The 24,088-nt window shown below is 36.5% G+C and overlaps 1 protein-coding gene across 11 annotated transcripts in view; it reads right to left on the reverse strand.

Annotated features, from left to right (window-relative positions):
• Positions 1–1,807: 1,807 nt before the first annotated feature.
• Positions 1,808–24,088, reverse strand: part of TFAP2B (transcription factor AP-2 beta) — a 70,530-nt gene continuing 48,249 nt past the window's right edge. For 6 of the 11 annotated variants that reach the window (XR_011557355.1, XR_011557353.1, XR_011557352.1 and 3 more), the window contains 4 exons: positions 11,225–11,484; positions 9,422–9,484; positions 8,703–8,813; positions 2,027–6,618 (listed from right to left, as the gene is read on the reverse strand). Coding sequence is in view for 3 of the 11 variants with exons in the window: in XM_070732514.1 (XP_070588615.1) it covers positions 9,444–9,484; positions 11,225–11,484 (301 nt within the window). In the remaining 8 variants the exon portion in view is untranslated. The other 5 variants (XM_070732516.1, XM_070732515.1, XR_011557356.1 and 2 more) reach the window with 4 other exon arrangements.

Here is a 24,088-nt window from a genome sequence, read left to right on the forward strand (position 1 = left end):
ACGCAACGCAGATGTGTTATTCCAAATATTTGCCCTTCATTTGCTCATTTCCTCTTTTCTTTCAAAAAGGTTTCCACCTGATAGTTTCAAGGGCCTTTTAATAAAGTGCAGTTACAAAATGCATTGTTAGCCCTTTCCACGAACATTAAAGCAGATGACGTCGGGCCTACGATGCACTTTCAAATAAAACTGGAGGAATTCCCTCCTCTTCCCCCCTCCAACCCCGATATTTGGGACACTGAGGGATAAAAAGGTAAACCGCGTAACCGGGAGGATTAAGATGAACATCTTCGTTGAAATGAAAACGGGAAGCTTCCTTCAGTCTTTGCCCTCAACTTACCCTCGCCTTGAAATGCAAAAAGCTTTCTTTGGCAGACATCCCGATGCGGCAGTTTACTGGGCTTGGTCTCTTGGGCTCAACCCTCTGCACAATCTGATTGAACCGCCAAACTACAATCCTAGGGCTGAACTGGGTCCCCCCCCCCTTTTCTTTTCAAACGAGCAGAGTACGACCTCATTCACACCCAATGCGCCCGCCCCGCGCTAATTAATTTCAGTGGAAAATAATACACCGGGACCTCCTTCTCATTGGTGGATATGTCCATTTACTCGTCATTTTATTTAGCCGTGAGATTCCATATGCCCTCCCTTCGAAAGATAAAATAATATGAATTATAAAATAAAAAATATATAAAATAAAAGGAATTAAGGGTTTGTTTCACTCTGTTGGGGCCATTTCCGCCAGTGAGAAAGTCCCTTACAGCATCACTCGGTGATATTGCCGAGTTAATCTAAAGGCAGCCGACAATACGACTCATTATTATTTTTTAAAATTTAATTCCAAGGAAAAACAAAACAAAAAAACAAAAACGAAACGAACGCTTGGAGCCTCTTGGCGTTGAAGTCAATTCCAAACCAAGATAGATGGCTTTTAACAAGGTGCTCAATCCTATCCCCCGTCTAAATTGAAACCAAAACAAATAAATAAATAAAATCCAAAGGATTCCAATTTTGGAAATAAAACGGATCGAATTCAGTTGGAATTGCTCCCGCGTCCCCCGCTTCGATTCAAAGCTGGGCTCTTGCGGAAGGTCAAGGGGGTTGAAATTCGGGTTCTTCTCACCTCCCTTCCTTCCCTTCACCCACCCATCCACCCACTCCACGCAAAAAAAAAAATCGCCTCCACGAGCCCTTCAGTTTTGTTCCCTTGCTGGAGTTCAGGAAATACAGCAAGGCGGTCCCGCCCAGCTCCCCAACTTGGATTTAAACGACAGGCGTCAAGTCAATTCCCCCACAGCTGGGGCAAAACTCCAAGGGAGTCAAAATGCCTGCCTTTAACTCAGCCCCGTTAATATTCCCACTCTCCGTGTTCCCCCCGCGCCCCCCCCATCATTCCTTTCTTAGGCTCAACCATGTAAGCCACTTGATGAGATGGACCCGACCTTTAAAACTTTTTTGGGGGGGGGGGGGAGCAAGCCTTCCTTTACGCGTAAATAACGACTCGAGGGACAATCTGCGCTTTCGGCAGCGAAAAGGCTGACAACGCTCAGAGTCCAGGTTAACAAAAGGAGCCGGCTGCGTCTGGTTCTGTAAGTGCCGGTTTTGCTAAAAGGGTGACGGGACTTGCGGGCTTCAAAGCCCGGACAATCGTCTTCACACAACTGGGCCGCGGTGCGGAAGCAGAAACCCGTCAGAAAAACAAACCAAAAGAAAAAAGAAAAGGGAGGCTCCTGGAGAGGTGGGAGGAGACGGTCAGCAACTTTAGACAAAGTCAAATGGCCAAACACTTCTGAGAAGTAACGTTTATTATTAATATTATTTTTCCTTGTGTTTTTTTCCCCACCGTAGAACCAGGTCCTGAATTTCCCAGAAGCCCAGAATGGGAAAGCATTGTTTGTTTGTTTGTTTGTGTTCTCGGCTGCAGAAGAAGTAAATCCCGTCTTCAGCACTGAAGCAGCACCAATGTTTTGTTTTGGGGTTTTTTGTTAAAAAAAGAGAGGGAAAAATCTGAAGAGGAAAATACAACAAAACACAACAATCTTTTTATTCTTCTTATTTATGTAAATCAGGTCATCACTGGACAAGAAACCAAGTTCTACCCATTACCATAACAGTTTGTCGATAAAGAATGGAAAGGAAAAAAAATCAGATTGGGTACTATCTAGTATCAAGCGCTTGTATTTTTTTTGTCTTTTTCTCTATTTGATCTCAACCCTCCCAAGATTTAAATTCCCCACCCATTCACAGAGGTATAGTCACAGATAAATAATCCCCAAACTACTTGCTTGCTGTATTTACACAATCCCATTAAATTAAGCATAAATAAATATGTACAAACTCATCATTGAATACCTTTCCCACTTTTAACCCACCCCATTACTTTTTCTGGAAGAGACCCTAAAAACAAGTGATATTTTTTCCATTGTTAATGAAAAAACTATTCAAGAATAGGAGTCAGAGTTTTACTATTTTAAATGTTTTGTGATAACATAAAAAGAGAATATAATTGATTTCCCAGTCTTATTTTTTTAATAAGAATTTGCCTCATTTTAAGCTTTACTCTTTGAGTCTTCAGTTCTTAAAAATTCACTGTGGGAGCTGTGAATTTTATGCTCACAAGAGTTTAACTTTCCTAGAATGGGTGGGTGGAAAGAGGTTACACGGCCCAGGCTCTTAGCCACCCAATGTTTTCTTTCTCAGCACATGTCATTGTTCATTTTAAATGTTCTTTAAAAAACATAAGTTGGAAAATTGGAGAAAACAAATACCAATACTGGAAAACAGACACTCACACATATATTTTAATAAACGTATGGCCGAGAACATACATCAGTGCAATTGAAGCATTAATTCGTTAACTGCAGATAAGTTGCTTTTAAGAAGGGTGGAAAATTTTAGTCAGAGCTGTCCCACAAAAAAGGAGAGGCATTCAGTGCTGAAGACATACCACCACCACCACCATTGGAAAAAGGAGGAGACTCCCTTAGAGACACTCTTTCTGGGTAACAAAAATCCATTACATGGAAGAAACAGATTAAGAAATCTCTGTTGTATCTCTGCTGCCATCTAGTCATCGTCCAGATTTTTTTTCCAACCAGTTCCATATTTGATTTAACAATTATGTTTGTAAGAATCCCCTGCTTCCTTACTTCTACCTACCACTCAGAAAAAGACAAAGGTTTTAATAATACCTGGGAAAGCCTCTAAGGTAAATCCAGTGGAAGAGCAGGGATCACACCTCCCTCTAATAAGTAACTCTAGAGCAGGGTGCTTGTAATTGATTTAGCAATTAGCTTGTTCCACTAGTAGTTAAAGCCACCAATTGGGCAGTTTTTCTTTTAGTGAAACTTTAAGCGGATAATTGGGCAGAAAAGGCGGGGCAAGGATAGAATGGGAGGATACCTGTAAATTGTCAACAGAAGACAGTGTTTTCCCAAAGTATTATTTAGCGCTCCAGTGATCATTCAGTGTGTGTGTGTGTGTAGTGATTTAGGATTGGGTGATGGCTCACTCCTCTCCCCACACACACATTTCCTTTGAAATGCCTTGAATTGCTGCAGATCCTACCCACCATGCTGTCATTGTAGTCCCATTACTATCTCAAGAGTGATGTATTGACCCCTACCTTCTGGAAAACTGCTGAGAAGTCAGACAGCTAACTGGATGAATTGATTGAGCCAAATGTGAAAAGAAGGCTATGAATTCAGAGCTTTTTTTCACTCAGACAGATTGCTGGCCTGGCCATAGGGAAGTTATACTTTCCCATTTTCCTTTCATGTTTATGGGATATATGCCTTACAATAACTTGTACTTTCCCCCCAAGTGTACCAAAGTGGTTGCAATAGAGAGCTTGGACAAAAAGCACAGGGAGACCATTTCAAAGAGAAACCACCCCAAGGGAAAGAGTCAAAGAGTCCTTTCTTTCACTATTGCTGGTTTCATTTAAAGGAAGCCTGATGTGAGAACTTGTCACATACCTGTCCACCAATATATTAAACCTAAAGTGAAAGAAAGTTTCATTTCAAACAAATTTCTGAAATTTCCTTTCAAACCATTTTCTTTAAGATGCAGGTCTTAAATACCCATGACTAATGCAACCTTCCTCTCTAAATTACTCTAGAAACTAAACAAAATGTTTCCAATAAGGCCATTCTATTAGTAGGAAGCTCAGATACTTTTATCTACTGCAAATCTAACTAGAAGATAGCAATAGGAAAAGTTGCACCTGTTGAATGTGAAGCTGCTGACAGCCAGAAGAAACAACAGGTGCCAAGAACCTCTGCTATTCATAGCATCAATCCTTCTAAGATTCCTGGGTGAGAATACCTTGTGGCTTTGCAGATGGTATTGACCACTCTATCAGCTCTTGCCAGCAGTGCCACTGATGGATGATGCTTACTGTACTTGTTAGCATTGGAAAGCTATGTAAAGGGACATTTCAAATTACCCTACTACCATGTTTCCCTAAAAATAAGACTTATAGTTTTTGAACCCTACTTGGCCTTATTGCCATACACTCAAAAACGGATTGGGCTTATTATCAGGGAATGTATTATTTTGGTGAAAACAAAGTATGACACATGGCAGCACACAACAATGTCATCTGGCGGGGCCCAGGGGAAGAGCCTTCTCTGTGGCAGCCCCGACCCTCTGGAACCAACTCCCTCCGGAGATCAGAACTGCCCCCATCCTCCTTGCCTTTTGCAAACTACTAAAAACCCAAGATTGATTCCCCCGGGCAGTTTCATTTTATGTATGGTTTGTTTGGGATGCATGACTGTTTTTTATAATAAGGGTTTTAAATTGTTTTTTAACCATTAGATTTGTACTATGTATTGTTGTTGTAAGCCGCTCCGAATCTCCGGAGAGGGGTGGTATACAAATCTAATAAATAATAATAATAAATAATAACACCTGTTTGGTTTCAGTGATCTCTCTTTTAAATTTGGGAGAGGGGCATAACAAAGCTACTCCAGCCATAAGTATATTTATTCATATACAGCATATTATTTAAACAAAGGAGAACAATTTCTAAGCTTGGAACAAGATGTGCAGGAAGCACAAAGCCTGGGTACAGTGTTTGGCAAAGTCAGTGTGTTCCAAATTCACCTTTTAAGTGACACAACCAAGTAGCAGCCAATCTTAATTCTATAATAATGGAGAATGTTGATTAAACAATTGGATTGTTAAAGAGTGATACAATTACTTTATTTCAAGTGCCTTTGGGGGAGCCTGACATCATTCCTATGCCTGGGAGGATCTGTTCCATCAAAGACTATGATCTATTACAGGTCATAGACTTTGATGGAATGCTGTTTAATTTACCCTTTAAAATATAGTTTAATTTACCTTTCTCCACTGTTTGATCAAGAGATCCTAAAAATGGAAAAGTCTGAACACATGTTTTTATTCAGTTTGTATCTTCTTTTTTGTCAAAAATCTTGTGTCTTTAATGGCTGTCTACAATAATTCTAGTAAGTGCAGTAGATGAAGCATCATAAAGCAGAGAATGGGAAAACTTCACATTCTCATCTAAGAACAGAAATGAATGGCAAGAGAATCAACAGTGATAGATACCTGTTTTTAGCTGCCACAAATTTATATAATCTCAAAACTATATTATTTTTCAACAGAATTTTCTCTGAATTTAGGAATGCTGGTTTTCTCCTATTAGATTCTTTTATAGCAGTTTCATACACAGGAATTTTCAAATAGTTTCTTCTCCTAAGGGTTAAGTTATGAGCTACTTTTAATGATATTGCAAATTTGTTTCTTCCTATTTAGGTATTAGCTGTGACAAGAACTTCATTCCTACTCCCCCAATCCTGCAACAATACTAGGGAAATTAAATTAATTAAAATGACAATGCTATGTTTTTCCCCATGTAGCCAAAACATTCAGTTTTCCTCAGACATTTTAAAGAGTTTTGATCAAAGGTATTTTTTCTACAATTGCAGTCCACGGGGATACCAAACTGTTTCCTCCAGTAATACAATACTGCCCTTTCAGCAGGAGACACAGTACAAAAATACTATGTAAGACAAAATTTTGTGCACTGACTTTATGAAGTAATTCTATAGATCAGTAGTGGAACTGTATAGGTAATGCTTAGATGTTGTATGATTTTACAGGCTTTAGAAAATTGAGAAATACTATTGTATTTTTATTTGTCCAAGGTATCACTGATTCATAAATTAATCTTACCATAAAATTATCTCACTCATAAATTAATCTCATGTGTTTATTTATGAGATTGAAATGGTATCAATTACTTTTAAGACTGTTTTGATAACTAATACATTGGTTCAAGAAAAAGATGGGTCCCGCAGCTGTAACGTAACAGTAGCATGGGCACCCAATTTTCTATATACTTGAGTAATTTACAAAGTTCTTTAAGAAAAAAACCCTTAAAAGTAGATGGGTCAGATTATTAGCATCTAGCAACACTGATGGGATGAGGAATAAAATTACCAAAAATAAGAGATGGGGGAAGAGTAGGGCTTGGCATAGCAAAGGATGGATTGCACAAAATGTATCTCTGAAAATATGAAGATGCCAATCAGTGTGTAGACAATACTGCTCAATCCATTTGTGCATTCTGCTGCAGGGTCACAGAATCTGTTGGTGATACCAAAAAAACAAAAAAACCTTGTGAAAGAATATTCTACTGGAATAGTTAACAAGTTATTGGGGCAGAAGACCCTATCCAGTAAAACCACTGGCACTTCTTTCTATTTCCTTCTGTCTTTCATATGCATACACAAAATTAGTTTGAGGTCAGCAAGCTGAGATTGGGACACGCTAACCAAATAATGCCTCCAAACACCTGCTCTTTAAAGCTAAATAATAATTGGTCTTCCCATACCCAAATAATCTTTCAAATTTTATTCTAAAACAGCAGATCAGGTTTCTCTGGGTGGTTAAGCAACAAACTTTAGCAGCATTTAAAAGTAAAAGGCAGGTGATTCAGTAATCGATATTTGTTACATGTCCATTAAGAGCAAAATATCTCCTGATTAGCTGTTCAAATTTTCAATTCTTCTGCCTCAATGTCTTGTTTAATTTAATGATAATCTGTATCTTAGGCACAAGCAGTTGAATTTTAAGTAATGGAATATTTTCTCAGTAGGCCTTTTTAATGTTAATTCAATTTGGATCTTTCATGTTCACCATAACAGGACAAATAGTAAATTATGTGCAATAGGAAACTTGCTATATTTCTAAAATTTGTCAAGAAATCTTAAATTCAGAGAAAAGAGAAAAGCAATCAATACTGCAATTGCCTTCAAATACCATAAAATGTCCTCTAAAATAGTGTGAACATAAAGATCCATTTTCTTCCCCTTTTTTCTTTCTGGATGCTAGAATGGACAAGACATACAAACAAGATACAATTTTCAAGTATGCCATATAAATAAAGTTATCTTAAAAGTATGGTGTGTAATCCAGTCAATATTAAACACATTAAAATTCCATTGGCTTTAATAAGATCAAGTCAAACACATACTCAATTCTGTGAAAAATAAATGTAGCAAACTGGGTAGATGGAACTGCAGTTTTGATTTTACTGTGTTTCATGATGAAGATATTTCTTTTTCCTTAGGGACAGTTCCTACTAAACTGCAGTACTGTATTTAATATAGTAACTATTAATTGCCTGTTAATTGCCTTTATAAAATGGACAGCTTAAAAAAAACACACTAGTATTCAAGACAGCAAAAATGGACAAACATCTTTTTCCTCAAGTAGAATAGAATGGCTACACAAAGATAATATCACTCTCTAAAAAATAAAAAATATGTTGACCATAACTATTGTTTTTACTATAATCCTAATTAAAATGAAGTAATGTCATATGGAAGCCTCGGTTAATGTTTTTCAAGTTCTGAATAACCATGATCACAATCTTATTGTAAAAATGCTGTGCTTAATCACACATTCTCCTAAAACATCACTGAAATTGGACAGATATGAATTAAGATCAAAATTTAAAACTACTCCCACAACTGAACTAATAGTTGGAATTAAATCAATTCCTTTTAAAGTCAACAGAATTGCAATTTTAGTAGTTAGATATCATCTATGGATGAAAGCTCCACAGATTGATAAACTTTCCTGCCTAGATAAATATACTCAGAAATGGTGCCTTAAGATGTCCATAGACAATAAACTCCTATTTAAGAGCTTGGGAAGATGTCTCATTAAAAACAAACGAAAAGGTGAATTCATGACATCAAAATTGCTCAATGTGAAAGAATAGTTTTAAGTGTGGTACATCTAAATTGGTTTGGTTAGGAATTAGGAATCACAGGGTCAGTTTTTAAATGCACAATACATAATTTAGCACCTAAGACATATAGCTTCCTCTATGGAAAAAGAACTGATAATTATAAATTAAGAATATTTCAAGCATCTGCACATTGATACATTTCTGTACATATGCTGCAAAAGATGCAACTGTCTGGCCTATGATATGTGCAGCTGCTTCAAATCAAACATTAACCACTGCTGTATTATGTGATCCCAGTTTATAGTGTAAAATGATCTAGCCTTTACTGAAAACTGCAAGTACCCAAATAGCATTTGAAAACTGCATTTCAAATTTTAAAAAATTGATTTCCGCATGGATGATTAGCCAGAGACCCAAGCCTTCAATGTTCCCTTAAGTGGAATTAAATTCCACCAAAATTAATGGAACTTACAGCCATATAATGTGTTTAGGATCAGGGTGGCAGGCATAATACATCTTTATCCTATTCTCATCTTCTAGAATGAATTCAGAATGTGAGGCCAAAATGAAGCATAGACACAAGCTGTTGTGACAAAGGGAAACAATCTTTCAAAATGCATGAAATACCATAGCCATTGTCAAATCAACAAAACCTTTGCAAAGTGATAACATGCAGGGTGACATTCATTTTCCCATTAAGGATGGTTTCTTTTCCTTCCTACTCCAAAAAAGGAGTTATTTTTTTAAAAAATGTAATTCATACTTAATCACTGCAATTGGAAAATGGCCAATTCCTCCTTCTTCCACCCCAGGGTCAAGACAACTATTTGTCTTTCAAGTCAAAATTTGCAACACTCCTTTGATAACGAGGGGAAACTGGCTTCCTTAAATTTAGATACTAATTTAATAATGAGCCATGATCCTTATATTTCCTTTTAGAGAAGGTAATATTTAAGAAATCTGCTTTTACTCTGTGCATCAAACACTATTGCCCCACCTCCCAATTCTTTTTTAAAAATAATTTTGGAGGACATAGTATTTGCTTCTAAATCAGCATCACTTGCTCAGTTAGTGAAGCCTTAATCTATTCCCTTTGAGCTTCTTTAAAGAAGTACACCTGCAGAATTCCAAAACAACTGACTTTGATTTGAAAAGGAAAAGTGTCAGAATTGTGGATTTTCATCTCAGTACCTGATGAAATGTGTACGGAGCTCTAGTCCTCTTTGAAGAAGCTCATAAGCCAAGCGGGCAAAGCTTTGGGAAACAGAAGAAAATTAAAAAGGTGCATACTCCTGAGAAGGTTTAACATACTTATCAAGACATTCTTCTTATTAACATTTCTTTAAAAGAACAAAGAGTGTGTCTGTGATCTGCAACATTTTAAAGAGAGGCAGTCATAGCTCAAATTTTAGTATAAAAATTTACAGATTATCTGTGACATTATCTCCACCATTACTGTTCCCAGTCTAGAAGGCCTAACTGTTACTGCACTCCAATGCATACACGAGTCTCTTCCATATATGGATTTTCACTTTTGCAGCACACTTTCATTTGTGCTTCTTGTGGGGCACTGCGTACCCTCCCCTTCAATAGGACAGGTTATTTCATAGAAATGTAAAAGGTAGTGTTCCAGGTGAGAGCTCCATGTGTATTTTAGACATTTTTTATCAAACAAACTAGGAAATAAAGATTACCAGTTTCAGGCACAGGGCCATTTCAGTAGTAACATTTGCCCTCCGTACAACAGTAGTTATGAAAAAAAGTTGCAATTTGAAAAAAAAAGGCATGTTGTTCTTCATATCTATCCATAAAAAAGAAATGTTCCTTTTCCGTTTCCTGTTCTTCACAGTTGTTGCATGCCTGTGCAACTTTTTTCCCCACAGGTTCAACTTCATGAAAATGTTTACTTCATGATAGGCATATTTTATTATGAAACAAAGGGTTGACCCTCATGGTCAGTTATTTGGTTTCAGACTTAGTCATGCTGAGTGGTAAGTCACTCTAGAGTTAGTAATGGCTAATTTTGATTACAACAGGTATTCTCCAAATATGACCAAGTCTGGATCCAAGCCAATACCTTAATGGGGCATATATACACAAATTATACACATCCTTATGGTTAGAAAAAATGATTATTTGCAGCCCCCAAGTTTCAGGATTAAATATGTTAAGTGGGCAGCTTTTTATTAACACTTTAGGTAGGTATCCACAGCAAGCAGAGGCGCCTGAGAGCAATCCATTAGCTCTTCCACTTACTCATCCATTTACTGTAGTTAGTTACATTTTCACAGCCTGAACTCATCACCTGTGTGTAGTTACTAACAATTCTTAATGACTCATAGTTTGGACAGACCCAGATTTCCCCTTTCTTCTCACTATTAGAAAATATTTTGGCCAAATGCTACTGTCCAATTTGAGGCCCAGCTACTCAGACCACACAGAGAGAGAACAGCAATTTTTTCCCCACAAAATCAGGAACCTTGCTCTGAATGGTACAGTCCAATATAAAATATATCCATCCCTTAGGTTTTTCTTTCTAATTTAGATAGGTTTTTAAAAATAGTAATAATACAGAAACAGACTGTGTATCTCGGCCAACATAGCAACATTATCAAAATGATTCTTCCAATAAATTATTGATTGCTTTTATCTGTTATAATTTCATCCCCACCAAAAAATATTTTAAAAAAGTATTGTGGGATGACAGAAGTGGAAAATCCTGGATGTTATCTTCAAAAGTTCCTTTGCCATAGCCACTGAGCCACTCTTCCTGTTCCACTGTGCGCCTCTGACCTTATTTTCTTTTTTAAATTACTTGCAGATGTGACCTACCTAGTGTAATTCTTCCAAAACCCAATCCAATATTTTAAAGCTAATCTCTCCTTTTCTTTCTGTTTTACCCCCTATTTTCATTAGCTTGCTTTCTGGGTTTTTCTCTCTCTCTTTCTCTCTTTCATTTTCTGTGCTTTTCTTCCTTGTCTCCAGTTTTACTACCTGGTCCTTCCCCAGAAGTGTGCCTGTTAGCAGAGTTGTTGTTCAAGAACATCTTGTCCATGCCTTTGAGAGCTTCCGTCAGGTAATTCTGGAGAGCAGTCAGAGCAGCACAGATGGCTGGGGAGCCAAAGCCGTGAGTGATGAGACTGAAGTGAGTCAAGCAGCTCTGGATCCCTGGCTCCAAGATGGGTGTTGGTCGGCTATTGCCAATGGGTGTCCGGTCTTGGGCCAAAAGATCAGTAAATTCTTTACACATTTGCCTGGAGATGAAGAAAGCAGATGACAAGAGGATTAGATCACTCAGGATTAGAGAACTCTGATGACTATCAGGTTCAACGAAGAGGAAAAAAGTCCCAATACGTCAAGTGATGCTGCCATGACAATATGAGTTTGAGACCCCTGATCTAGACTCCAGTTAGAGCATTCTGCATCTCTGCTCTTTCTAGTAATAATCTGGTTTTCTGCAGCTCAGATCTGGTAGATAAGGAGAAAAGTCCTTATGAAGTTTTACATTTTGGGTAATCGATTCTATAGCAACGGTCACCAACCAGGGTGATCCATGAGAAAATTTTGGTGGTCCACAGAACAATTATTTGCATTTTTTAATATTGCACTAAATATTATTTATCTTTTTAAAAAGTCATATTAGTGGTCTGCGGGATTTAAAATTATGAATTTAGTGGTCCCTGAGGTCCAAAAGGTTGGTGACCCTGATCTATAGATCACAGAGATAACACAAGCTGACTTGCTCAAGTGAAGCAATGTATAACAAAATGATTAAAGAGGCATGCTGGACATTTGTCTACAATTCTTTTATCAGCATAACCTGCACAAGTTTAAAGGAAAAGGTAAAATCTCCTTCAAATTTTCTGGAAACATTACAGAAGTGGTTTGGTATTGCCTTCTTTTGGGGCATTGTTTTTTTTAAAACTTCCCAATACAGTCCTATTAGTCTCTCCAAAATTTAACCAGAGTGGCCATTCTTAGTTTCATAACTCAATGTCACCTTTCTGGTTTCATCAGCCAAGGCAGACTAGTTTCACACGTTCCATAGCTTCTTTAACTGTTATTAGTTAGATAAAGTATTTGTGACTGGCTCTTCACCATAAATCATGGTTTACAAACTATAGTGGCTTGGTTCACAAAACATGCTAGCCCAAAAGTAAACAAACCAATTCTTAAACTGCAACTAACAGGTATTTTTTCTTTCAATGACATCCTGTGTCTGAATCATCAATTTTAGCAGGGGTGTTGCAATACAGTATTACAATTAAAATCCTGTATCGCCTTCCTCAACAATAAATATATATTTATAAGAAGAGTTGAAAAACAATAATGCCGGAAGTTACCAGAGGTTATTATACCTTCAGTATGCTTTCTGGATTTGGAATATTATGAGAACAGAAACTTTAAACAGGAAGAGCTTTTTATGTTCTCAAATATGTATTAAATACACACACATACAATGTGACACTGAAAGCTATGCAGGTTAAATTCATACATAACTCAAAAATGCAATTGTTTCAATTAATTTATTTACTATCTCTTACTGATGTCAATAATGCTTATAGGGGCTTGAATATCACCAGCATATATATTTTATTGATATTACTTATAGCTATCTACCAGTCCTAAACAGAACAAATCAGCATGCACACATGCCCATATAACAAACAGTTTAAAAGAAGTGCAATGGTTACTGGTTACCACTTTTAAAACACTACAAGGCTTGATGCCAGGGGTTTGAAGGACTGTCTCTCCTTGATTATATCCACCTGGCCCACCAGGACAAGAGGGCAGAATATCTTTAGGTCCCATTGATTAGGGATGTATACCTAGTGGAACCATGAAAATGGGTCTTCTCGATGGCTGTCCGTTCTCTATAGAGCATCATTTCCCCCTAGGTAAGCTTCGTCTCCACCTGTTGCTTTTCCAAAAGGCCCTAAAAATCTGATTTTGTCAGTTGGCCTGGGGATCACGAATGCAGATGGAGCTGACCAAGTACAGTAATTGGTTATAAATCTCGTAGCAACCAGTTCACACATACTCATGTGCACACATGGATGGGTGGGCAGAGCCTCCCGTCGCTGCCATTACTAGTTTGCTGAACAGGGAGCAACCTACCACTGACCAAGTGGTTGATTTGATTCTGCTGCTGAGTCCATGGATGGGTAGGGTGAGATATTTATGTGTGGATTTTTAAATGTTGTAAGACACTCGAGCGATCTGTTTGTGAATTGGATGGCTATCTCTTTGAGGGACAAATATGATAGAGAGAGAGAGAAAGATAGGTAGATAGATAGATAAATAGATAGACAGACAGACAGACAGACAGACAGACAGAAATAAGTAAGACCAGTAGTAGGCACCAGAGATCATTCAACTGTTGGATTCAATTATTTACAAACTGTTTTATTTTAATTTATTTGATTAGCCTTTAAAACAATTTTTGTCCCAATTTCTGTACTAAATGAAAAACTAATTATCAGGAATGTTAAATTCCATTGGCTAATGGATACATAAATATTTTGACCTTGCTTTTAGGTCTGTGGTGTAGGAAAATTCAGACAGAATGTTAGTCATGCCTGCTCTTTAACATCCCACTGGTAACACTCTAGTTCCTTCCATGTTGTTCAAGACTTCAATTAGGCAAACGCAGTGCCAAAGTAAATAATAAGTAGGGTAAACGTGTCACATTTTCTAAATTCAACGATTTATGCTGACTATAGAAAGTTGATTAAAATTGACAAATTGATGCAATCCAAAAGCTGAGATGACAGATGTGCCATTGAGCTGGGTGCACACCAGTATAATCCATCCATTATACAAACATTTAGAAATATGGAGCAAGGCAATTGATAGCAACATCCGTTTTCTACAAAGGACAAAATGATTTACAGGGAGGCACTGTATATAAATAATAATTCAGCATGAAATGAAGTTATAAATAAAGCTGTATTATATATGATGGCTCAGTTGTGATACTTTTAAAGTGGCGGCAGGTGACAGTGAAAATTTAAAGAATCCTATTTGTGGATCTCAACTGTTAGAAGTATTAAAACGGTAAAAAAAATTAAAAATGGAAATGTTGACACCAAATGATAACAGTTTTGCATCTTAAAAACCCAAAGGCATAAATTGGGGTCCGCAAGCAGTTGGAAATTTTGAGAAATTAATATTGCTTGGCCCTGCAGACAAGGACAACATAATTCCAATCATGTCTAAAAAACATCTGGTCAAATTTTGGCAAATGATTTCTCAGTCATCCATATATCTCTTTAAATTATGCTGTCAACAAAGCAACCACATTCTAAGGCACAAAATAAATGAGATCTGTTTGGGACTTGCCTGCAAGATAGAACAAGTGGGGAAATAGTCAGTACATACTGCAAAAGGCCTAAGTTAAAGCACCAAACCATATGGGCAGGGGAGCCAAAGGGAGGCATAAATCAAATAAACAGAAAAGCTATTGTAAAAGTTTCAATGGGCTAGGGCAAAATATCTAAATATAGCCACAGATTTAATATTCTTTCCTGCTGGCTCCCAGCTGCTGCAGTAAAAGTATCAGATCTATGGATGATTAACTGTAAATATTGGGAAACATGCATTCAAATTTATTTTGTCATCTTGAAGGGATAGCTACAAGCCAAGAAGTCTACTGAAATGTAAATTTTTATACGAAAAGGAATTAGGCCCAAGGTCAACCTTCCTAAGGAAAAATGAGGCAGAGCATATTCTCCTAGGTCTACACAATACAGCTAGGGTGACAGCAGTAACAATACTTCAACTGTTATGGAAGAATGGAACAGTAGCTAAAGCCACATTTGTTATCACTTTATTTAGAAATATTTTATGCATGTAATAAGGTAGCATTGCAATATTTTTTTGTCCCAGCTACATGGGACTCTGATATTTGAAACTCTTAGAGTTTCAAGAAATATGTCCTCCACGACGGCACCTGGCATGCTGAAATGTGTTAAAAATGGCTTGTGTGATTGTTCCAATGTCCAAGTAACAACTACACTGTAGAATATTTATATGCCCGATACTAAATTTAAACATGTTTTTTGCTTCCTCGTTATCCTGCCTCATTACCTCGGGGTAATGTTTCAGCGCAGCAATAATATAGGACAGTGAAGGATTATATATTTTCTTTCCACATGCATATCTGGAGGAGACAGCAGTGTTCAGAAACTTTGGGTGTAAAGGTTACTTCAGCAGTAATAGAAACAGGATGCTCTCTGCAACCATACATAGGACTGCTCAACCTTTTTGCCTCAGGTGTTGAAAAGGTTAAAGTCAGTTCTGACATACTCATTTTGCAGTGACTACAAAACAAGCCAGGTCTACTTAGTTACAATCCCACAATTTCACTAGGGTTGTGTTAATCTCATCCATGCATGAAGCAGGTTACTCACAGCTCAAACCAACTGAATTAACACACTCAAGCAGAAAAGGGGGGGGGGCTGTAATAATGTTCACAAAGAATGAAGTCTAACATACGGTACATGGAATAGAAAGTTATTCATATGAATAAAACATTTAATTAAGTAACATCAGTCATAATTCAAGAACAGGGGTGACACTGTGGGATGAATTATCATCTTATCAAAATTGTCAAAAGTGTAATTGATTTTATAATTCTTCAGATCATCAGGAAAGAATAACAAACCAAAGCACCAGTTACACAACAACTGGAGTAATATAAGCACTCAGAAAAAAATCAAAATATTGGAGTGGCTAAGGAATTATTATAGAAGTTGATGGAGATGATTATAGAAACTCCAGATTAAAATTATTTTTATTGAACAAGCTATAATTAGGGGTTGAACAGCACACAATAATCCACAGTCACATATCACACTTTTCACATACCACATGGATCTAATATCTGATTTGTTTGGTTTTGGCTTAGCATAATATTTAAACATAACCAATTCAGACAACTGTGTAGGTAGTCCTCAGTAATTAACAATGGTAATTATTAATAATGTAAGATAATAATGATAATTAGGACTGGGAGCTCTATTGCTAAGCAACCCATTGTAAAGTCCAATGTCATGTGATCATACTTACTGACAATGACAATTTCAGTTGCCCCAAATTCTGTTTGGTCATTAGCTATGAGATCAGGGAAACACCATTTGCAAGCTTTGGTCAGCTTCCCAACTGACTTTACTTGTTGGAAAATGGAGGTGATGGTTGTAAACAGAGATCATGTGATCACAGGATGTTCCAATGTCATAATTTGCAAACTGGTTGTCAAACGCCCAAGTCACAATCATATGATTGTGTGGGAATGGCATAATGGCCAGTCATAAGGCTACAAGAACCCATCATCCTGACTTTGAACATCATGAGACATAGCATCTATAGTACCTAGACAAGATATAGAGACGTTCAGCTACCAGGCTAAGAACAGTTATTGTTGTTACTTTACTTCCTAAATTCATGCCTCCAAAGGCACAGAGACACACACACACAAAAGTTTTGTATAACACAGAATAATCTGGCAGGCAGGATTATATAAGGCAGGATAATAATAAGGCAGGCAGGATTTCCTTGGGTACCATTTGTTGGGGGCTAAGGGAAAGGGAGGGTTTTGCCTTCTCTTTCTGCTCAAGATCCCCATGGACAATTGCTGGGCCACTGTGTGACACAGAATGCTGGACTCAATGGGCTTTGGCCTGATTCAGCATGGCTTTTCTTATGTTCTTATGTTAATCCAAGCTTTTCATGTTTATTATTTCCACAGCCAATATTACAAGATTATTATTAAGTTTACCTTCTCCGAAAATAATATGTTTTGCTTCCAAGTATGGAAAGGAAGGCTGGATGGACAATTTCTTCTGGCTTTTATTTCAGCAGCATAGTAGAAGAGTTCCTGTTACTAAGGCATGGCCACCACATGCAGGCCCTTATTAAATTCTAGCAGTTTCTCTTCGGAAAAGCAAAGATGAAGTAATTTTCTGCATGGCAATCCATATAATCTACCTAATAACTTTAAAGGGGTCCATAAAAATAATGCCAAGAACATTGTGATGAGCCTGTACTTAAATATTTTGAACGTGTTGGAATATATTATTATTATTATTATTATTATTATTATTATTTCATTTATATGCTGCTTAACTCCAAATGAACTCTGAGCTCTGAGCTAATCATCTATAAGACTGCAACCAAAGATTTTGCTAATAGAGGTAATCCTCAACTTATGACCATAACTCAGCTCAGAATTACGGTTATAAATTGTGCTGGTTCCCAAGTAGGCCATCATGAGTGACCCAATCTTTTGATATTTTTCGCAGCAGTCACTAAGCAAATCACCATGGTTGTTAAATAAATTCATGGTCATTAAGTGAAACATTGTCCTCAATGGGTTGGGGTTTTTTTGCAGGAAACAGGTTTCTGGTTAAAAAAAAACATAATTCACAGTCCTGTGACTATTGAATACTGCAAACTCATAAGTGCACGCCAGTTGCCAAATATCCAGAATGCAATCACATGAATACAGGGGAAAGCTGTTGCAAATTCAAATCTGGGGCATAAATACCTTTGGGTGGGGGGTTTGTCTATTGTAACTTTGAATGGTCTCTAAGTGACCAGTCCTAAGCCAAGGACTATGGATAGTCCTTCTTAGCAACTGCAATTTAGCAATCACTAAGCAAACAAATCACAACCATCACTGACTTACAATCTCACTTCCCATTCAGTCATTAACTAAATCACTGTGGTTGTTAAGCAAAATATCACATGACTTTAATGATTTTAATTTCACATTTTCCATTAACTCTGCTTCTCACAAGCCACTCGCGAAGCACACAAACGACAATCACGTGACTCTTGTTAGATGTAAAGGTTGCAAATGCAAGAATTGGTCACAAAGCTATTTTTTACACCATTGTACTGTCTAATGGTTGTTCTTCGAGCTGTACTTTTTCCTCTTATGAAGATTTCCATTGATCTTCTAATTTCCCCAGAGGATTTCTTCTTACTCCAACTTTCATTTGCTAAGCCTCTTTGTTTTGTACAGTGCATTTCATGACTCACTTAGGTTCTATTCCTTTATTTTATTTACTCATTTACTTATTTGTTGACTCCTGGCAACTGCCTGGATTAGTCCCTATTCTTTTCTTGCCACGTTTCCAGACGCCTTCTTCCTATGGCTAAGAGGGGTGACAGGTCCAGGGTCACCTAGCTGCTTTGTGCCTAAAACATGACTGGTAACCAGTCTCCTGGCTTCTTACCTGCTGCCTTAACCACGGTAATAAATTGATTCTCTTCCACTTACATGAGTGTTTTGTTGTTTTGTTTTGTGTTTTGTGCTGTGGGGAGAGTTGTTTTTTGGGGAGGGGTGTTGTTTTGCTATTTTCTTCTGCTTCTATCTAGAATCTGAGCTACAAATCAATGACTCTCTACAACTCCTTTGCTAGTGCATTTAATCCTAGAAAGTAATTTTGAAAAATAAAAATATTAATCTTTAAAAGCTGTTAGAGTTATGGCATGTGCAATATTTTATTATATACAGGTATTTCATTTGTAATATTTGAACTCTGCTTTTTTAGAATTAAAAGCAAGTCTCTAAAAGGGAACATTAAAAACTCACTGTTTATAAACATCAATTCAATAAAAATACAATAAAAATTTAAAACTGCAACACAAGACCAAATTAGGTGAAATAGCATTACTGAGAGTATATAGAAACATAGTAACAAAGAAGACTGACGGCAGAAAAAGACCTCATGATCCATCTAGTTTGCCCTTATACTATTTCCTGTATTTTATCTTTGGATATATGTTTATCCCAGGCATGTTTAAATTCTGTTACTGTGGATTTACCAACCACGTCTGCTGGAAGTTTGTTCCAAGGATCTACTACTCTTTCAGTAAAATAATATTTTCTCATGTTGCTATTGATCTTTCCCCCAACTAACTTCAGATTGTGTCCCCTTGTTCTTGTGTTCACTTTCCTATTAAAAACATTTCCCTCCTGAACCTTATTTAACCCTTTAACATATTTAAATGTTCCTCCAGGAAAAGGGGGGACATGATCGAAAGACAAATTCCTTGTGTGTCGAATCACACTAGCCAATAATTTTTTTTTTCTATTCTAAATATCTGGGTTAACAGATTCACTATAAGACCCAGGACTAACACTAGAAGATTCTTTCCAAAACCAAATATATCATCACAGTAACTTTTTATTACTGGTTTACTGCAAGAATTAGCATAGCAAATTATTCTGTTCAGGATTCACCCTGCCCCCCTCCCCCCTTTAAATCAGCAGTTTAATTTGATACTAATTTTCGCTATCATACAAAGATCCAGAATGGATAAATATTCTCTTTCAAATATGAATTCTCATAATTATCTGATCTCATAACAAAAGAACTACAGTACTTTATCAGCATCATGAATGCACTGTAGCATGTTAAGAACATGGACTGAAAGTACATAATACAATCTGACTTCTCAAACTAATCAAGTGTGATCTGTAAACATATACAGAGCAGTACATGTAAACCTCTTTGAAGATCAAGTAAACAAAATACATTTAACATTTCAGTTATTGAGTATGTGAATGCTACAAAACTCTATTAGCTGTAAAGCCATAATAAATTTGAAATAGCTTACATTCTATTATTCCATAAAAAGACACAGCATTTAAATCCAAGGAGCTACTGGACAATTTGTAAAGTATCTAAAACTATGTTTTCAGTATGAAGAATATTTTTGCACGGAGAGGTATATGAGATTTTAAAAGGTATTTGTCAATTTCAAGAAATAAGGAGAAGCATTGAAAATTTATTTTAACAGTCTCATTGGATGGTTGGTTCCATTGTTTGGAAGATCTCTCAAATTAAGGAGTATTTTAAGGCAATAATGCAAAATATGCCATTTGTCTAATGACATCGTTATGAAAGTAATGCAAATCACGTCATTTAATGATGCCAAATTATGTATTTTGCATCACCTGCATAAAAATAAAGATATGCAAGTACTGTACTGCAAATCAAAATAGAGTTTGTTGCATGTATAATCTGTTCTATCCATCTTTCACTGTATTATGAAGAAAATTTAACATATTGTCTACAATCACTATATTCTACATAACTATCATACATTATAGAACTTATGAGTAAAATGCATTTGTTGACTATCACTCAATTTCACGTAGCTATATATTATATAATTTTGATGGAACCCTTTGACCCATTTTATTGTTTGATTATCAATTCCAGAGGTATCTAGACCCGTTTATGCAGAGGACAATTATATAGCCACCTAAGCATTATTGTGTTCAAAAAACTCAAACTATATCATCCATTATCATGGGAAAAATGGATGTACGGCATTGCTAAAATGTAACCTTGGCAAGGATATTTAGGATATGTAGGGAAAAATCTGTTGAGTGTGATATCACTTTGTGATATCAATGGATTATGGACCAGACATCCTAAGGATGAACCCCATTTTTTGATCCTCATCTCCAACCCTTTAGCTTTAGATGTCTTAGGACTATTAGTGACTGGTTAGTATGAACTATTTTCTTAAAAGTCTCGATAGAAGTATTCTTAAGCATTTCTGATATCTCAATAGCTTGTGTCTGGATCTACATTTTTGTAATCCATATGATCACTGATGCTTTAGGACCATTTTCAAGAATAACAATATAAGTATGCTATAGAAAGCTTCTGTTTTCTACTCAACAGAGTCTACTTCTATTGACTGACTCCAACTTAATACATAATTTTGTTGATGGATTTTACACTTAATACCAAAAATTTCAATTTAAGAATACTGTACTACTGTCAGACTTTGCTACCAGAAAATCTTGATGAACACTGTCACATTTTTTAGATACCATGCTTAATGCAAAGTACTTAATTAAATGGGAGAATGTCATCTTTTGAACATTACTGATGTTGTCAAAGTGAAGTTGTTTCCCAAAATTCTAGCATTGGACCAGAATATCTCCGAGACCGCCTTCTGCCGCACAAATCCCAGTGACCGATTAGGTCCCACAGAGTGGGCCTTCTCTGGGTCCTGTCAACTAAACAATATCGGTTGGCGGGCCCCAGGGGAAGAGCCTTCTCTGTGGCAGCCCCAACTCTCTGGAACCAGCTCCCCCTAGAGATTAGAACTGCCCCTACTCTCCTTGTCTTTCGTAAGCTCCTTAAAACCCACCTTTATCGTCAGGCATGGGGGAACTGAGACATCTCCCTCGGGCATATACAATTTATGCATGGTATGTTTGTAGGTATGTTTGTTTAGTAAATGGGTTTTTTAAAATATTTTAAATTATAATTTAGATTTGTCATGAATTGTTTTGTTTTGCTGTGAGCCGCCCCGAGTCTGCGGAGAGGGGCGGCATACAAATCTAAATAATAAATAAATAAATAAATAAATAAATAAACAAACAAACAAACAAACAAACAAACAAACAAATAAATAAAAACTTTATAAAAAGCCTGCCAGGCTGGAGGTTATCTCTTCTCATCTGAGAAGAATATATTTATTTTGACACTTAAAAATGCATGTTGAAATTAAATTAAAATCCACTCATTCCAATCCAGGGCATTACAGTCAAAATTAAGTTTATTGTTTTATAAGAACAACAGCCTAAATAGATTGATGCATAGTACAGCAGAAATGCAAATGAAGATACTTTCGATTCAGAGTAGATGTTGGTTTCACAGAAAGATAACATGATGAAATAGTAGGTAGAACCTCAAGAATGTATGGAATGTTAAGGTTAAAAGAGTTGTGATTTCAGCTGCTCTAAGAGCCCCAATGCCTAATGATCAGATCTTCTAATTCCCCAGATATCTGGTCCCTTGAGGAAATTCTAGGAGCTCTTTAAACAGGTTGCACCCATGCTTGATTAGGCATCAGGGGATGTTAGGATTTAAGAGGCTATGAAATAATGCCATTAATATGAATTGAGCAATGGATAGAAGACAGATTAAAGGGCTAAAGGGGTATCCAGAAGGCACTTGGGATAAAACAGGGTTTGAATTGCTTCTAGTTTTACTGAACTGGCAGTTGTGTAACTAGAAACAGAACCACGTGAATCATTTAGAGTATCGAGTCCAATCCAATGCTAAGTGCAGGAATCCAAATTAGAGCTTCCCAGAAATTAAATTAAATACAATCAGTAAAGAAGAACCTGCCAACTCCCTGGTAAATGGTACCACTTCTGAGCTACTTTTAATATTAACAAGTGTGCAAATGTTTCATTGAAGTAAAGATTAATATCTCTTTGGTCACATATATTTTGGTAGTGTTCCTTATATTGTCAATTATCTTTTCTCTGAGATGAATTCCTTTTAACATCTTTATTATATCACCAAAATACTGGCTTCTTTATACTGTAGTTTTATTATGTATGTGTAGTCAGCTTCTTTATGTCAGCAAAAGTAATGCCATGTCTTAAAGCTATCTTAGTGTTGTTGTTTTTTTGCCAATTTACACCATTAATAAATCAGCTTCAAAGGATGCAAAGAAGGATAAGGAAAATCAAGGAGGAAAACATAAAAATTCATTGAAAAAAAGAATTCACTAGTGGGAAGGAAATCTTCTATTTTCAAAAATGCATGAATTGTGAAGAGACAGTATTGGCTTCTACAATATCTCAAAATCCTCTGAATGTGAGGTCTATTTTGTGGAAATGAGGTCTATTTTGTGGAAAAACAGGGTTTGAATTGCAAATGATACTTGGTGATTCAAATTCATTCACCACATTATTTGTCAACTCTCTTAATACTTATCACATTATTTGTTAACAAGCTGATTCCACATCAGCTCTTCAGTTGATGGATAGAATGTCCTTAGCCATATTCTTTCCCTCCCTCTCTTTTGGTTGGAGATTGTGAGATGGATAAGTCAACAAACCAAATATTTCACTGATGCTGATGACTGTCCAATTTGTAATCAGGGAAGAGGCATTCAGGAAAAAATACCTGATTTTCCTGGAGCCAATTTGTCTATTTGTGCCATATCTCTTTTGCTCTGTAGCCATAAACTTTCCTGCCAAGACAGTTATTATCCAGTTTTCTGATGACTTTTGCCAATATATAAATACAGTATATCGATTTTTGCCCAGCTTACAGTGTTGTCTCTGTACGATTGACTTCATAAACATATCATGAGCATATGGATTTAAACATTAAGCATCCATGTTTAATATTAAAAAATATGTGTTGTTAAATGAAAGAGCAACTATCCTACACAGCGAAAATTAGCTTCTATAGGTTTGTACCTTCATGCAGAAAAGCACCATCTTAATGGGGCTTTCTTTTTCTCTGGTTTTAGGGATTGCTTTTCACTTCTAAGAAGTCTGAATATAGTAGTATCCACAGGTGTCAAGAATAGTAATAAGAATGCTTGAACACTTCCACTGTAGTTCATGGTTTACACACCTGAAAATAGTGCCATATTCTGTTGTGATTACCAATTTAGGAATTATTACTTTAAAATTACTTTAACCATTAGTCATACAGTGTGGGGGGGGAGTATTTAGTCAGACACCAGTTGTGCAAGTTCTCCCAGTTAACGAGATGAGAGAGGCCTGAAACTGACATCATAGGTAGACCTCAAATATGAGAGACAACATAAATTTCTTAAAAATCAGACAATGTGATTTTCTGGATGTGTTTTCTCATGTTGTCTCTCATAGTTAAGGCCTACCATGTTCAAGAAAATTAGAACTGGTCTTTCAGACCTGTATATTTTGAAACTTCACATTTGATTGACTTACAAGCAATATTCTCAGCAAAGGTTCTCCAGCTTCTTTTTGATAATGGTGGACGGAATCATAGCTTATTTGACTGGCAGCAAGATCTGCATCTGTAGATTTATAAC

This window comes from Erythrolamprus reginae, chromosome 1, assembly GCF_031021105.1.
Source record: "Erythrolamprus reginae isolate rEryReg1 chromosome 1, rEryReg1.hap1, whole genome shotgun sequence".
NCBI classification, from domain to species: domain Eukaryota; kingdom Metazoa; phylum Chordata; class Lepidosauria; order Squamata; family Dipsadidae; genus Erythrolamprus; species Erythrolamprus reginae.